The 15,454-nt window shown below is 37.4% G+C and overlaps 1 protein-coding gene across 2 annotated transcripts in view; it reads left to right on the forward strand.

Annotated features, from left to right (window-relative positions):
* The window catches only part of ubap1lb (ubiquitin associated protein 1-like b), a 37,047-nt gene that overhangs the window by 15,114 nt on the left and 6,479 nt on the right, over positions 1-15,454 (forward strand). For both annotated transcript variants that reach the window (XM_002666995.8, XM_073908100.1), the window contains 2 exons: positions 1-253; positions 8,655-8,852. The exon at positions 1-253 is cut by the window's left edge and continues 311 nt beyond it. In XM_002666995.8, the coding sequence (XP_002667041.3) occupies positions 1-253; positions 8,655-8,852 (451 nt within the window). The remainder of the gene's footprint in view (positions 254-8,654; positions 8,853-15,454) is intronic.

The following is a 15,454-nucleotide window of genomic DNA, read 5'->3' on the forward strand; positions in this document are numbered from 1 at the left end:
CAAACAGAGAGATTTGGCTTTGGAGAGACAAGGACCAGAGTTGAAAGACTTGCGCACTTGTAGATCACCAAACTTTCTCAGCCTGCCTTCACCTTGCAGCCTCTCCGCACAGAACGGCCGACCCTCGTCCCTCTGCAGGCTTAATTCTCCACAAAGACACTTCCAGAGGAGCACATCTGCACATTCTAACGCCTGTCCTGCAGCCTCAGCCAATCAGCTGCAGTCTGAAGGCACAAACTATTCCTCTCCAAAGGTGAGATGTCCTGAAAGTATGCCTGAAATCTACATTTTCATTGTTTATTTTGCTAGTGCACAGATTTAAGCCTGGCTCACACTGTGCAATTTTTATTAATGCTAAATGATTGTAGCTTGTCAGACTTCATAGATCAGGGGTGTCCAAACTTGGTTTTGGAGGGCCGGTGGCCTGCAGATTTTAGCTCCAACTTGCCTCAACACGCCTGAAAGGATGTTTCTAGAATGCCTAGTAAGAGCTTGATTAGCTAGCCCAGGTGTGTCTGATTGGGGTTGGAACTAAACTTTGCAGGACACCGGCCCTCCACGACAAAGTTTGGACATGTCTGGCATAGATATATACACTAGATATCACATTCGGTCCCTGAGCATGTCTTAATACCAACGCCATATTGGTACAGGGCTCCCAGGACAAAAGTCATACTTCTATTTTGAGTGATCGGAGTGACCGAGTCATGGCACATGCCTTGTGCGAAGCCGTGCATTTATACTTCTGCATGTTGTTTGTGTTGCTCTGCAATAACACTTCTGAAGCGCTAGGTGGCAGTAGGTTTTTTGTTCCTCTGTGTTGATGTTCTTCGTGGGTTTTTAGTCTTTTCTGAGTGCTACCTGGCTGCACAGTGGCGCAGTGGGTAGCATGATCACCTGACAGCAAAAAGTTTGCTGCTTCGAGCCTCAGCTGGCTCAGTTGTTTCTGTGTGGAGTTTGCATGTTCTCCCTTTATTCATGTGGGTTTTCTCCGGGATCTCTGGTTTCCCCCACAGTACAAAGGCATGCGCTATAGGTGAATTGGGGAAGCTTAATTGTCCGTAGGGGATGTGTATGAATTGGTGTGTGTGGATGTTTCCCTGTGATGGTTTGCAACTGGAAGCGCATCCGCTACGTTAAACGTATGCTGGATAAGTTGGCGGTTCATTCCCCTGTGGTGACCCCAGATTAATAAAGGAACTAAGCCTAAAGTAAAATGAATGAATGAACACTACCTTAATGGACAAGTAGCTAAAACTCCCTCATTCAGAGGCGGGAACCGGCAGATGTGCAAAAACTTTAATTATGAGCTAAACACAAAACAAAAGTTTCCACCTGGAGCTCTTTCACGGGACTCAGCACTTGTAAAAACCCACTCTATCAGGCTCGCGGCTTGTGCTATGCGTCGTTGGGACGTGTAGTTAAAGTTTTTGAGAGGTCGGCGTCAGCCATGGTGAGGGCTATGCGACTCGAGGGCTGAGCCAGGCTATACACGTGCACTTGATGCAGACGTATAAATCAGCCTTTAGAGCAACTGACTCCCAGTAACTGTAGCTTCATTGCTGGATGGCTAACATGGATTTTATTGAGAGAATATAAGTGTTTATGTGCTTTAAGAATGCTGAAAAACCGTGTTAATTCCTTTGGAGCCGTGTCTGAGTCCACTAGATCCTTTCAGAGGTGCACCCAGCTATGTGAGCTCATCAACTCCCCCAGAAACTTAACCTGGATGATGGAAACTTTCAGCGGTGCTTCTGACTGAGATGAGCCAAGTTTGATCAACTATTGTCGGTGTCAGCTAGAGGATTTCCCCCTGGGACACCAACAACAGACGCTACGTCATAATCACGCCCCTACAAAAGAAAGCTCCTGGTTGGTGAACGCGGCGCGAATGCCCTCTGAAGTTCAGATTTGCACAAATGAAGCGGATCGAGTTGAGGGTTTTGTGTGCGAATCGTGCCACCAGACACAGAAGAAGCATCAAGCACGAGTGATTTACATGTTAAGTCAATGCAAGGACGCGAATAGACATCCTGCGGCGCAATACGTGAGAATGAGGCGATATGAATGGTGCGATTCACGCGTATTGCGCTGCAGAATGTCTATTCACGTCATTGCATTGACTTAACATGTAAATCACTGGCGCTTGATGCTTCTACCTTCTACCGTGGTGTGAATGCAGCATGATACTAAACTCTAAGGGCCAAGTGTGACTTTCAGGACTCAGTCGCTGATATCATTAATACCCAAAAATGTAAAAGTACTCACTCTCAAGTATCTTCAAACATTTATGAGTTTCCTTTTTCTGCTGAACAGAAAAGAAGATATTTAGAAAAAAATGTTAGAAACCTGTACTCATTGACTTCCAGCAAGAACAACAAATACCATGGATGTCAATGGTTACAGGTTTCCAACACTTTTCTAAATAATTTCTTTTCTGTTCAGAAGCTGTATCGGGTTTGTGAAAAGTCAAGGAAGAGTAAACGATGAAGGAATTTCCGTTTCTGAACGAACTATACCTTTAAAAGCAGCTTTAGTTAGAGATCAGTTTACAGTTTTTCTCTGATCAGAATTGAATTTTTCAAAACAGCCTGTTTAATCACTACCTGTGTCACATCAAAGAAAAGTAGTTTCTCGTTACTTTGAACAAGTTGTAAATGCTTTTGTACATCCATGCAAATGATTATGTGCAATTCTCTGCTGTTTCCTACATTATCAATTACTTAGGTTGATCAAAATGTATTATAATGGTTTCACTGTTCACTGTGTCACTCCCCATAACATTTTAATCATTTGTTCATGGCATAAGTCTTTACATGCAAAATGGCCGAACAAGTAATCATATATTATCTAGGCATAATGCATTTTTCTATACATTTCCGTTAGATTTTTTCTAAATCTGTCTAGAATTGGTCAATTTCTATTCTTTTTCTAATAAATGTGCATCTGAAACATCTCCTATGTTCATCTTTCTGCTTTAGTTTAGTTTTTTCTCAGGGCTGTCTTTTCCCTTCACTATCCTAATGACATGATCTGTCAACAAATTACAGTAAAAACAGCATTAAAAAAATTGGCCATAGTTTCATACATGTCAACCATCCCGGGATTCTCCGGTATTTTACAATTCTTTCCTGCTATCATCCCATTAAGTTATTTTCCCATATTTCTCCCATATTTTTAATCTTTCTATAAAGGGTGGCAATAAACATTAAAGAACCGATCCTCCCTATATGCAGCTAAGCCACCAGGAGACGGCCCTTGCTCTTAAATATGAATCAGTTCTGTGCTTTCGTTTTATTTAGACATGCAAACTCTTTGAAATAGATATAAAGAGATATATTCCCTTCCTTTATAATACAGGCACTATCGCCCCTCCTATGCAATCCTCAGACCAGTCAGTTCTTGTAGAGTTCATGAGTTCATGTATAAATCCCAAACTAATTCTGTACAGGCGATTTGAAGCAGACAGAGTGGACATTGGGTTTTTGGTTTAATTTGAACAGACAATAATAATAATAATAATAATAAATATAGCTGCAAGCAGCAATTAAGGGGCCAAGCACTTTTGGCTGACCTGTGAAAATCAGACATCATTCGACTCGGCATGCTCTGCCGGATGTAATGAGACCAGTTTTATGAGTTTCGGACAAAAGGTTGAGATGTTATAAGCCATGTATCTCCGGACCACTAGGAGGCAGTGTGCCGAAACTTCGAATATAACCTCAGACCCTAGTTGTCATAACACACACCAAGTTTGGTGTGAATCGATGAATGCGTTACGGAGATATCGCCTCAAGTCCATTTTTGCAAGTTCTACGTTAAATTTGATCGCAAGTTAAACAAAAACGGTTGGTCAAATCAACTTGAATTCCATAACTTTTGGTTGGCATGGTCTGTAGATCATGTGATTAAATTTTGGTGAAAATCGGAGAAATGACCTTGAACGAGTTTAATCAAATAGGTTTTTCGAAAAATTTAAAATACCGTGAAAAAATTCATGACGGAAAATGACATGATATGGTGCGTTTGAATCGGACTGAGCCAATGAATCAGAGAAAAAAAGAATTTTGATTGTAGCCCATTCGGTTTAAAAGTTATCATGATAAACATACGTGAAAGTTTGGACAAATGGTGGCGCTAGAGAGTTTGATTTTGAGACTTCATATTTGGTCTGATTAATGTTAAGACTGTCCTCTATCATTGTGCCAAATTATACAACTTTCCCGCATACGCCTATATGGGCTGCCATTCAAATCCGGCGGAAGAAATGGAAGAAAAATGATAATAATAGGAACTCTAACAAAAGCAATAGGTGCCTACACACCTACGGTGCTTGGCCCCTAATAATAATAATATAATCTAAACATGTCGATCTTGGTGGGTTTTCTATTAAACACAACTAATTTTATTTAGTTTTTTTTTATTTATTCCTTATTTTTACATGCCAAAGTTGACAGGTATGCATAGTTTAAACTAAGGATTTTGAGCAAGAGACTGGCTTTTGCAGGTCATCCATGGTGTTTTGCTATCTGAACGCGTTGTTTTGAGAAATGTACAGTACTTACTGTTTCACAAATTTCAATTCTGATCTGAGAAATGTACCAAAGCGACCGAGAAAAACTGTAAGTTCTGTCATTTGTGTATAGACTTCACTACGAGCAGCTTTAGCAGAAGAACACCAACAAAAACTGAGACATGGTTCATCTAAATTCCACAAGGTGTGGTTCAGAATTGCTCCAAACAGCAGGTCATTAGCAGCTCTGAAACAATAAACACTTTAAATAAACGACACTCCCCTTTGCTGGTCTCGTTTGGCTTAGTTCTGATGTTCCCAAACTGACAGTTCGGCCTCTTTTAGGAAACAGACCGCTTCTTTAATCTGTTCGCAGAAATATTTAGTTTTGCTTGTCTTTGAAGAAGACCACCAGATGGTTGCCAGTTGACTTGACATTTTTAATAGTTCAGATCCCACAATAAAAGCCGTCCTTAGAAGGCAGCCGCTGACCCTGCTATAAATGGCTTTAACTGACATGCCTCCAATAAGTCCAGAAAGGTATTTTAATCACTGAGGCAAGAGACATCAGAGTCCGACTGGTTTTCATTTAGCCAGTTCTCTCCAGTGTTACTGTTTTCACGCCGTGGCTGCAAGGTATTTTGTTGTCTGCGCATCTCAGTCCTTTCATATATTAGATGTGAATGGCATTTCCCACAGCACATTGTTTCATTTTAGTTTTTTTTTACTGCACTTTTGTCAATGTCTCATATGATGAACTGGCTATTAATAGCGAGTGCTAAGACTTTTCCTGGAATCTTCCCAAGCTGCAGCAAATTCGTCTGGATTAGCGAGTGGAAGTGTTTGGGAAATGTCTTTCTCAGCAAAGCTATGATTCAAGGTTGTGCCTTTGTTGACGGTCTAATCTTCGACGTCTTATTAATGGCCATGACATCATCTCCTGCAGGGTCACTGGATATAAAAGCAAGTGTGTAGTTTTGCAATGCAGTATTTATTTTCTGTAAAATAATGAAGTGCATTTTCCAGCAATGCTTCCCAGCCTTTCCTGATAATGTTATACTTATTTCAGTGCTATCAATATATTTTTGGTTCGTTTTTGTTCCTTTTTGCACAGCTAGTGATAAATGGCAGTATTAACTCAAAGGTCATCGATTTTTAGGCCTGATTGAATTGAAGTTTAAGTTTCATGTACTTTAATCAAAATCAAAGAACAAACTGGTGTAAAGTGATTCGAAGGAAATTAGACGCAAGCAAGGTTTGTTTTTAGCTCTTTAAAGGCTTGATATTCTCAAGCGAAATCTAATGTAATGTAAACAAAACCAAAATATGTATCAAAACCAACAGCAGGCCAAAACAAAGGCCAAAACAATATTTATTGTTCGTTTTTGTTTTTTTTGCACAGCTAGTGATAAATGGCAGTACTAACTCAAAGGTCATCAGTTTGAGAAATGCACATACTGATAAATTTGATATTTTTAATGCACTGTAAAGGCACTGATATACAAACTAGTGTGGCGTCATTTTTAAATGACATTAAAGGCCAAATCAAAGTTTGTTTTGAGTCCTTTTAATGCCAAATATACTTGGAGCGAAATCAGAGAGTGAACTGGTGTGATGTGATTTTGATCAAAATCAGCCCAAATAAATTTGTTTTGAGTTTAGGACGTGATAGCTTTTTTTAAGCCTAATTGAATTGAATTAAAGTTTAAGTTTCATGTACTTTAATTAAAATCAAAGAACAAACTAGTCAAAAGTGATTCGAACCAAATTAGGCCCAAACAAGGTTTGTTTTAGCTCGTTAAAGGCTTGATATTCTCAAGCGAAGTCTAATGTAATGTAAACAAAACCAAAATATATATCAAAACCAACAGCAGGCCAAAACAAAGGCCAAAACAATATTTATTGTTTGTTTGTTTGTTTGTTTGTTTGTTTGTTTTTTGCACAGCTAGTGATAAATGGCAGTACTAACTCAAAGGTAATCAGTTTGAGAAATGCATATACTGATAAATTGGATATTTTTAATACACTGTAAAGGCACTGATATACAAACTAGTGTGGCGTCATTTTTAAATGACATTAAAGGCCAAATCAAAGTTTGTTTTGAGTCCTTTTAATGCCAAACGTACTTGGAGCGAAATCAGAGAGTGAACTGGTGTGATGTGATTTTGATCAAAATCAGCATAAAAGAAATTTGTTTTGAGTTTAGGACTTGAACGATTTTTTTGAGCCTAATTGAATTGAGATTTAAGTTGAATGTACTTTAAACAAAATCAAAGAAAAAACTGATGTAAATTCACTTTAACCAAATTAGACCCACACAAGGTTTGCTTTTAGCTCGTTTAAGGCTTGATATTCTCAAGCTAAATCTAATGTAATGTAAACAAAACCAAAATATGCATCAAAACCAACAGCAGGCCAAAACAAAGCCTGTTTAAAGTTAAGGTGCTTATACTTCAGTTCATTTTAAACAGTTAAATAAACAGTTAATTTTGAATTGTTTTAATGGCAAATTCACACCGTGAATGCATCTGTATTAATAGAGGCGAATTCTTAACGGGTTTGCTGCAATGGAATTCACCCTAATCGAATCTTTCACACACTTTTGACTTGATTGAAACATTTCCATGAGGCAAAAAATATCCTGCGAATGAACTAGAGCAAGTGACGTGAGCATGTGCTGTCTTTAAACCCAACATAAGACTTAATGTACCTAAAGTTATATTAAAAGAACAAACTGGTGTGATGCAATATTGAGATATTAAAAAAATATATACAGTTGAAGTCTGAATTATTAGCACCTCTGATTTACTGTATTAGCGCCCCTGTTTATTTTTTTCCCTGATTTCTGTTTAACGGAGAGCAGATTTTCTCAACACATTTCTAAACATAATAGTTTTAATAACTCATCTCTAATAACTGATTTATTTTATCTTTGCCATGATGACAGTAAATAATATATGTAAATAAAGATTGTCTTATTTTTCTTATTTTCCCACTATCCCCTAAAAATAAAATAAATTAAATAGATGAATTATAAACAAACATATCCTCTGAAAGAAAAAAAAGAATAATAATAAATTAAAAATTAAATAAAAATAAAAAGAAATTCTTAAAAAAAACATAATAATAATACATGAGCAACTTTACGATAAGAGCAAAAAATACATAAATAAATAAATAAATAAAAAATGAAAAAGGAGTCAATATTTCCTTTTTCCAATTATTTACTGTGTATTAGATCTGATATCAACTGAGCAGGGTAAGCCTTTGATATAGTCTAAAACAGGGTTCCAGGTCTTGTAAAAAGTTTTGAGAGATCCTGCAAGTAAACATCTTAATTTCTCAAGTTTTATGTAACTAAAGATTTCTCGGATCCACATGTCATGTTATTTCTGGAATCACCCGTTTCCATTTGATAAGAATGGCTCGTCTAGCTAAAAGAGCAGAAAAAGCAATTACCTGGCGAGATGCAACAGTCAGGTCAACTCTCTCTGAAATGCCAAAAAGAGCTGTCAAGGGGTTAGGGTCTAGATTTATGTTAATAGATTTATTGAGTGTGTCAAAAACACTGGACCAGAAATTTTTCAATTGGAGACAACTCCAGAACATATGGAGATGATTGGCAGGAGACTGCTTACAACCATGACAGGCGACACTTCTATCAGGGAAGAATTTGGCTAATTTGGCATTGGTTAAATGAGCTCTGTGGAGCACCTTATAATAATAATAATAATAATAATAATAATAATAATAATAATTTAAGTTTGTTTTAGGAGTGTAAATCAGGTTGCCTAAACAAACATTATGAAAAAGTTTGCCAGTAAACGCCTTCAAATTAGCATCAGTCTGCAGCCTTTACGCAACACAAATGCAGTTCTGCCTTCTTTGACATAGAAATCCAGTCAGTAGAGGCTCCTACACAAAACAAAACATTTAGACTTTAAAGAGTTGCTTTATAAAATAAGTCTGGCCTTTACTTTGGATGAAAGTGCCTAAACCAAGCACTAATGCAAATGTTTCTGAATCAAGCCGTGCATCAACAACAGTGTGTTTATGATTGTGTATTTTCTCAGTATTGTGTTTCCTGCCCTCATCTCTCAAGGGTGCTGTGACCATGAGGTACTGTTGTTGTTTTTTCCAGGCCCAGAGTTCATGGTGTCCCCCGGCCCCTTCACGGCCACTCAATTCCCACGCTGCCGTCCTGGACTCGTCTGTGGAGCTGCTGTCGGCGCTGAGCCCAGAGGAGCGGGACCTGCTGGCGGCCGTCACTGAGCAGGGGTACCCGCTGAGGACCGCCATCATAGCCCTGCAGAAAACCGGCCAGCAGAGTCCAGAGCAGGTCAGTCAGAGGATCACTTACAGTGTGAAATCAGAGCTGGGATTTTGGTTCAGGGGTCGAGTAATGCTGAGAGTCTCTTCACAGTCCTTGGTGATTAAGAAGAGAAGGTCAGTGAAATGCATGCTGGGCTGCCAGGAGAGTTGGTGAATGTGCAGCAGTTAGATGGTGAACACACTTCACTACATTTCTTATGATCATAAAAAAAAACATTTGATCTAAAGCAGGGGTCTCAAACTCAATTTACCTGGGGGCCGCAGGAGGCAAAGTCTGGGTGAGGCTGGGCCGCATAAGGGATTTCACAAAAAAAAAGTCCTCAAATGTCATTATTAACAGTTTTAATTATTTCTTCCGAACATGAAGTGTCCTGAACATTAATAGAACATTGAGTGAAGATTATGAACAGTTCTTCTGAACATGGCATCTTTTGCCTACTCCTTGCTGCCAGAGACTTGACAGCGCTTCTTCTCACAAATCTGAACCACATTTGGCTTTAGAGCGGAAGCAGTTGAGACCCTCAGTATGGCTTGGGGGAACTCACTCAAAACTTCCATTCCCTAACCTAAAAAAAAGGCGTATATATGTATAAATAAAACACCCCCACCCCACTCCAGTCACATCAGTCTGTACCAGTCTGTATCTACCTATAATATATATAAGATGCAGGCTGTAGCTAGGTAGGTGGCAGGCAGCAGATAGGTAGCTAAGTGACAGGCAGGGGCGGGAACAGCTTACCTTGGTTCTGGCCGGCGCGAGTTCCCGCCCGTCACAGCGTTTAACAAAGGGGCGGGGTGCGTGGTGACGTCACCGGCATCCCCGCCCCTTTGTTTACACGGCAGAAGGGGAATGCCAGTGACCGCTGTGTACGGATAGAATCAGCGGAGCGGGGAGCGATCTAAAGCTTTATACTAAAGATAAAGTGTCATTTGTTTACAGGATATTAAATAAGTAATTAAAATAAGTAAATAAATATTGAACAAGTACTCCATACACAATGATTTTTTTTGTTATAAAACATAAATATATATTGATTATAAAAAAAAAAAAAAAAAAAATATATATATATATATATATATATATATATATATATATATATATATATATATATATATATATATATATATATATATATATATTTATATATTTATTTATACAACAGTTCTGTCTGGTTCTCAAATCGGATTGGCTGATGGCCAGGTGATATTCTGCAAGATCAGAACTCCTACAGCCTCTTTACCCTTTGTGTATTACTCCGCCCACATACTCACATACAGCCAGCAAAAAGCACTACAGATCTTAAGTTTAAAAAATGCACGCTCAACTGTTTAACTTTAAGCTTATGATTTGAATCCAACGAGGAAGAAAGTAGTTCCACATTCAAAAGGGTTTTTGAGACTCTCCATGTTTGATTTTGTTTTTATATGCACAATTATGCCGTCAAACTGTTGTATAAACGCAATATTACACTCGTAGCAGTGTCGCAGTGTCTGCGCACGCCTCCCACCAGTGCCGATATACAGCCATATCGCACTGCTACTCGTGTGATATTGCTCATATATATATATATATATATATATATATATATTAGGGCTGTCAAATGATTAAAAAAATTACTAAATTAATCCCGCTTTTTTTGTAATTAATCATGATTAATCACAAAACGCTGTATATATTACAAAAATAAAAACCCAGGCATTTAAGTGCCATTTAAATTTCAAAACAATCAATGTCAATAACAAACAAAAATGATTTTCATGTTGGATTCTAAGTGGACACACATACACACACACTCACTCACTCACACACACACACACACACACACACACACGCACACCACAGACACAAAGACAGACAGACAGACAGACAACGTGCGCAGTACATCACGCCCGGTCAGGGCCGGAGCAAGCTGAACTGCCGCTCTAGGCAGAGGACAATCACGCCTAGGCGGCCGCCTAGGTCGCCTCTATGAACGCGCTGGCCCTGTGCCCGGTGAACAAGAGATCCCTTCAGATTCATCAACAAGCATGATCGCTCTGATCAAATTTGCTTAAACTAAGTGTTCTTAAGTCTGGCTGTATTTTACAAGCAAGGACTCTGACACAGCAACGTGAAGCAGACGCTTTACAAAAGTTGCGTGTAGGGGGGAAACGCGTCAAACTTATGAAATGTGAGGGCTCATGGAAGCAGCTTAAGGCAGAGAATAGGGCTGTCTTTGACAGCTTGCTACTTCATCTGTCACATTCACTACAGTAAATTTACATAGACACCAAAACTTCGCTCACTATTCGGCTGCCCATGTCGGCCGCCTAGGTCATCTGTATGGATGTGCCGACCCTGAACACACGTGTGCCACAACAGGAAAAAAAAAAAACCTGCAACTGCGTTATTTGCGTTATTTTCTTAAACGCGTTAAATATTTCAAGCTAATCACGTACGTTAACGCGTTTATTTTGACAGGCCTAATTTTATATATATATATATTATATATATATATATATATATATATATATATATATATATATATATATATATATAGATATATATATATATATATATATAGATATATATATATATATATATATATATATATATATATATAGATGAGGCTGAACGGCATGAAATGCCATCTCAGTCAACAGATATTTCCCAGTATTTCTGTGTTGCAATCAGGATATTACAATATTTTATTTAATATTTAACAAATCAACCAAAAAGCAGAGCATCATTCCAGTCTGTTTGTAGCTCTATTAAAGATGATTTACGGTAAATTCTTTTCCCATAGACCCTTCTTAAATAAACTTAAGCTTAATTTTCCCACAATGCCCAGTAAGGCTACTAATATTTGCCAGTGAATCAGACTCAAGTGTTCTCCTGAGGGAAGCTTTGTAATGCTGAGAACGGCAAAACCAGCCCAATGTGGAAACTTCAGGGGATCTGCTGTCTATTTTTGATGATTTTTTTTTTGTTACTTTTTTCTCATCGTAACCAGAAACAGATAAAAGAAGATGAAACCAGATGTTTTGCTGTTGACTGTAGCACACGGGGATTGAAAGTGAATTCTCTGGCAATGATTTCTTATTACTTGAGTTTGTTCAGAACAATAGAGAATATCTGATATGTAACAAATATAAAAACACAGAGCAGACAATGGACAATCTGTTTCGAGACTTGAAGTAGTGAAAAGTTTTGTATATGAATCTCATTAGATAAATTACAGCTTCATAAACATCTTTTCTATTATGCTATTGTAAAGTTTGAGAAGTTTAAGAGTTTTTAAATGTCTTTGATTAAATCAACCAAAATAAATCTGATTTAAAACAAAGTGCAATCTATAATATTGTTAAATATAGTACATGGAAAACACTGTTTAATATATTTGCAAATGGGTGAAGCAGTGGCACAGTAGGTAGTGCTGTCGCCTCAAAGCAAGAAGGTTGCTGGTTCGAGCCTCGACTCAGTTGGTGTTTCTGTGTGGAGTTTGCATGTCACCCTGCGTTCGGGTGGGTTTCCTCCGGGTTTCCCCCACAGTCCAAAGACATGCAGTACAGGTGAATTGGGAAAGCTAAATTGCCTGTAGTGTATGAATGAGTATGGTAGTGTGTGTGTGGATGTTTCCCAGAGATGGGTTGCGGCTGGAAGGGCATCCGCTGCGTAAAAACTTGCTGGATAAGTTTGCAGTTCATTCCGCTGTGGCGACCTCGGATTAATAAAGGGACCAAGCCGACAAGAAAATGAATGAATTTATGATATTTGAAAATGTAATTTACTCCAGTGATTACATTACTGGCCGGTGCCTGTGAAACAATGCGCCTTCTAATTTTTTCTTATAATATTATTTTTATATATTAGAGTAAAACAAAAGCAAACTGTGAAATTACACATATTGACATTTAGCCTTTTGGTCTAGATTTATTCTCATAAAGAATTTCATGGTGTGTTTCATAGGTTAATTTTTAGAATGCATACATGAAGGTTATGTGACCATTTATGCATTCTGGTCCGTTCTGTTGTCGTTAATAATAAAATACTGCTTTTGAAAAGCAGTTCAAAATCAAGGATCAAATTAAACCGTTTTTACTGACAGAAGTGAAACTATGGAAGCCCTTTTTGTCAAGGATAATAATAGTTTTTTTTTTTTTGTCTTTATCTTCATAATTAATTTAGATTTCTCCTGACAATTCAGAGAACAGGATTATGAGATACACCCTCTTGCAATTTCGGAAAATACCTCATAAAGGTCCTTATCAGAAAATACCTCAAAGTTAATACCTTGAATTTGTAATACACACAATCTCTTTCAAAAAGACAAATTTGAATCTTAAGATGCTTGTATATAAAAAAATGTTTTATTAAAAAAAAACTGTGTGTGTGCGTATATACAGTTGAAGTCAGAATTATTAGCCCACTTTGAATATTTTTTTTCTTTTTTAAATATTTCCCCAATGATGTTTAACAGAGCAAGGAAATTTTCACAGTATGTCTGATAATATATTTTTCTTCTGGAGAAAGTCTTATTTGTTTTATTTTGGCTAGAATAAAAGCAGTTTTTAATTTTAATAAAAAACATTTTAGGGACAATATTATTAGCCCCTTTAAGCAAATTTTTTTCCAATTGTCTACAGAACAAATCATCGTTATACAATAACCTGCCTAATTAGTCTAACCTGCGTAGTTAACCTAATTAACCTAGTTAAGCCTTTAAATGTCACTTTAAGCTGTATAGAAGTGTCTTGAAAAATGTCTAGTAAAATATTATTTACTGTCATCATGGCAAAGATAAAATAAATCAGTGATTGAAAATGAGTTATTAAAACTATTATGTTTAGAAATGTGTTGAAAAAATCTCCATTTACATGTTTTTTTTTTTTTTTTAATCTGACTGGCTGATAGTCATGTGATATTCTGCAAATAACAGCACTAGTACAGCCTCTACACCCTTGTGTATTACTCCGCCTACATAAAGTAACAGCAGATGAATAAACTCACTACAGTTTGACAAATATTGCAGCTGTTAGACAACATCATGTAATTTTGAGGCTTTTTTAGGTGAGAATGTAGTTGTTTAGATTGCAACAATGCAGTTTATTTATAAGGAAATTTCAGAGATTCAACACGTCGGCGTCCATCAGCCTGTCATTCTGAGAAGAGCAAAGACAGCTGGCGTTCTGCCACAAGATGGCGACAGAGACCGCATAATAAGCCCTCAGGAGAGGAAAAATTATTATTATTATTATTATTATTATTATTATGCCAACCAATTGTTGTATAAACACAATATATCATGAGTAGCAGTGCAATATGGCTGTATTTTGGCACTGGTGGGAGTAGAGAATCTGAAAAATCCTTTTGTAAGAGGAACTACTTGCTTCCGCCATTATAAACCATTGCTGCTAAACAAACGTCACTTTAGAGCTAGTGTTTGAATGATTCTCTAGCGTAATGTCTAAAGTGTTGATAAAACAGCTGATTTTTCTGACATTTTAAGATTATAAGGCTATACGGCATGAAATGCCATCAGTCTACAGAGATTTTCTAGTATTTCTCTTGCAATCGGGAGATCACAATAATTAACCCGAAACAAGCCAAAGCAAAGCAATCACTACCAGATTACTATGGTATACATACAGCACTACAAAATAGAAAAGAGAGAGATCAACTTAGAAAATCACTTAGTTTGAAATATGAAAAGAAAACGCAGAGTTTTTCTCCCCTTAGGGCTTATTATGCAGTCTCTATCACCATCTTGTGGCGCAACCAGCTTTGCTCTGCTCAATGACAGGCTAATGAATGCTGACGCGCTGCTCTCTGAAATTATACATTTTTAAAATTGCCACTATCCTTATAAATAAACTGCATATATGCAATCTAAAAAACTACATTCTCACCTAAAAGCCTCAAAAGTACATGATGTTGTCCAACAGCGGCAATATTTGTCAAACTGTAGTGAGTTTATTGATCTGCTGTCACTCTGTGTGGGTGGCGTAATACACAAGTGTAAAGAGGCTGTACGAAGGCTGTTATTGCAGAATATTGCACGGCTATCAGCCAATCAGATTCGAGAATTAGGCAGAGCTGTTGTATATTTCATAATTATTTGACTTTTTGAAAAAAGAAAAATTTAACCACATATCTTTTAATCTTTCTCACGAGAGTACTGTCTTATTAACTAATGAATAAGGACAAAATTAAATGATCATTAAGCAATGCTGATGATTATCATTTATGCAGTTGTAATTATTTACAATATTTGTCATTGTAAACAGCATTAATAATAATAACAAGCACATCTGTACTCGAATGGTCTGATATAACAGTTTTTCTAGATGTTTAATTACAGCAAATCCCTGATGGCTGTATGTTTGTCTTGTCCTCAGATGTTCAGTCAGACATCTGTTGGAGAAGATAAACAGATCGTTTCCTCAGATTAACCAGAGCAGACGCTGCTCTTATCATCCACACACTCCTCACGTTTCACACTGTCCGAGTCTTATCCTGGATTATGATCGCTCAGATTCAGCTAGTCATTCATTCATATGGCCATAACAGTGTTGACGTGCTGTTGCGTCAAACGCTCTGCTCCATAACCAGATCGCTTTATCTAATTA

Source organism: Danio rerio, chromosome 7 (genome assembly GCF_049306965.1).
Source record: "Danio rerio strain Tuebingen ecotype United States chromosome 7, GRCz12tu, whole genome shotgun sequence".
Classification (NCBI taxonomy): domain Eukaryota; kingdom Metazoa; phylum Chordata; class Actinopteri; order Cypriniformes; family Danionidae; genus Danio; species Danio rerio.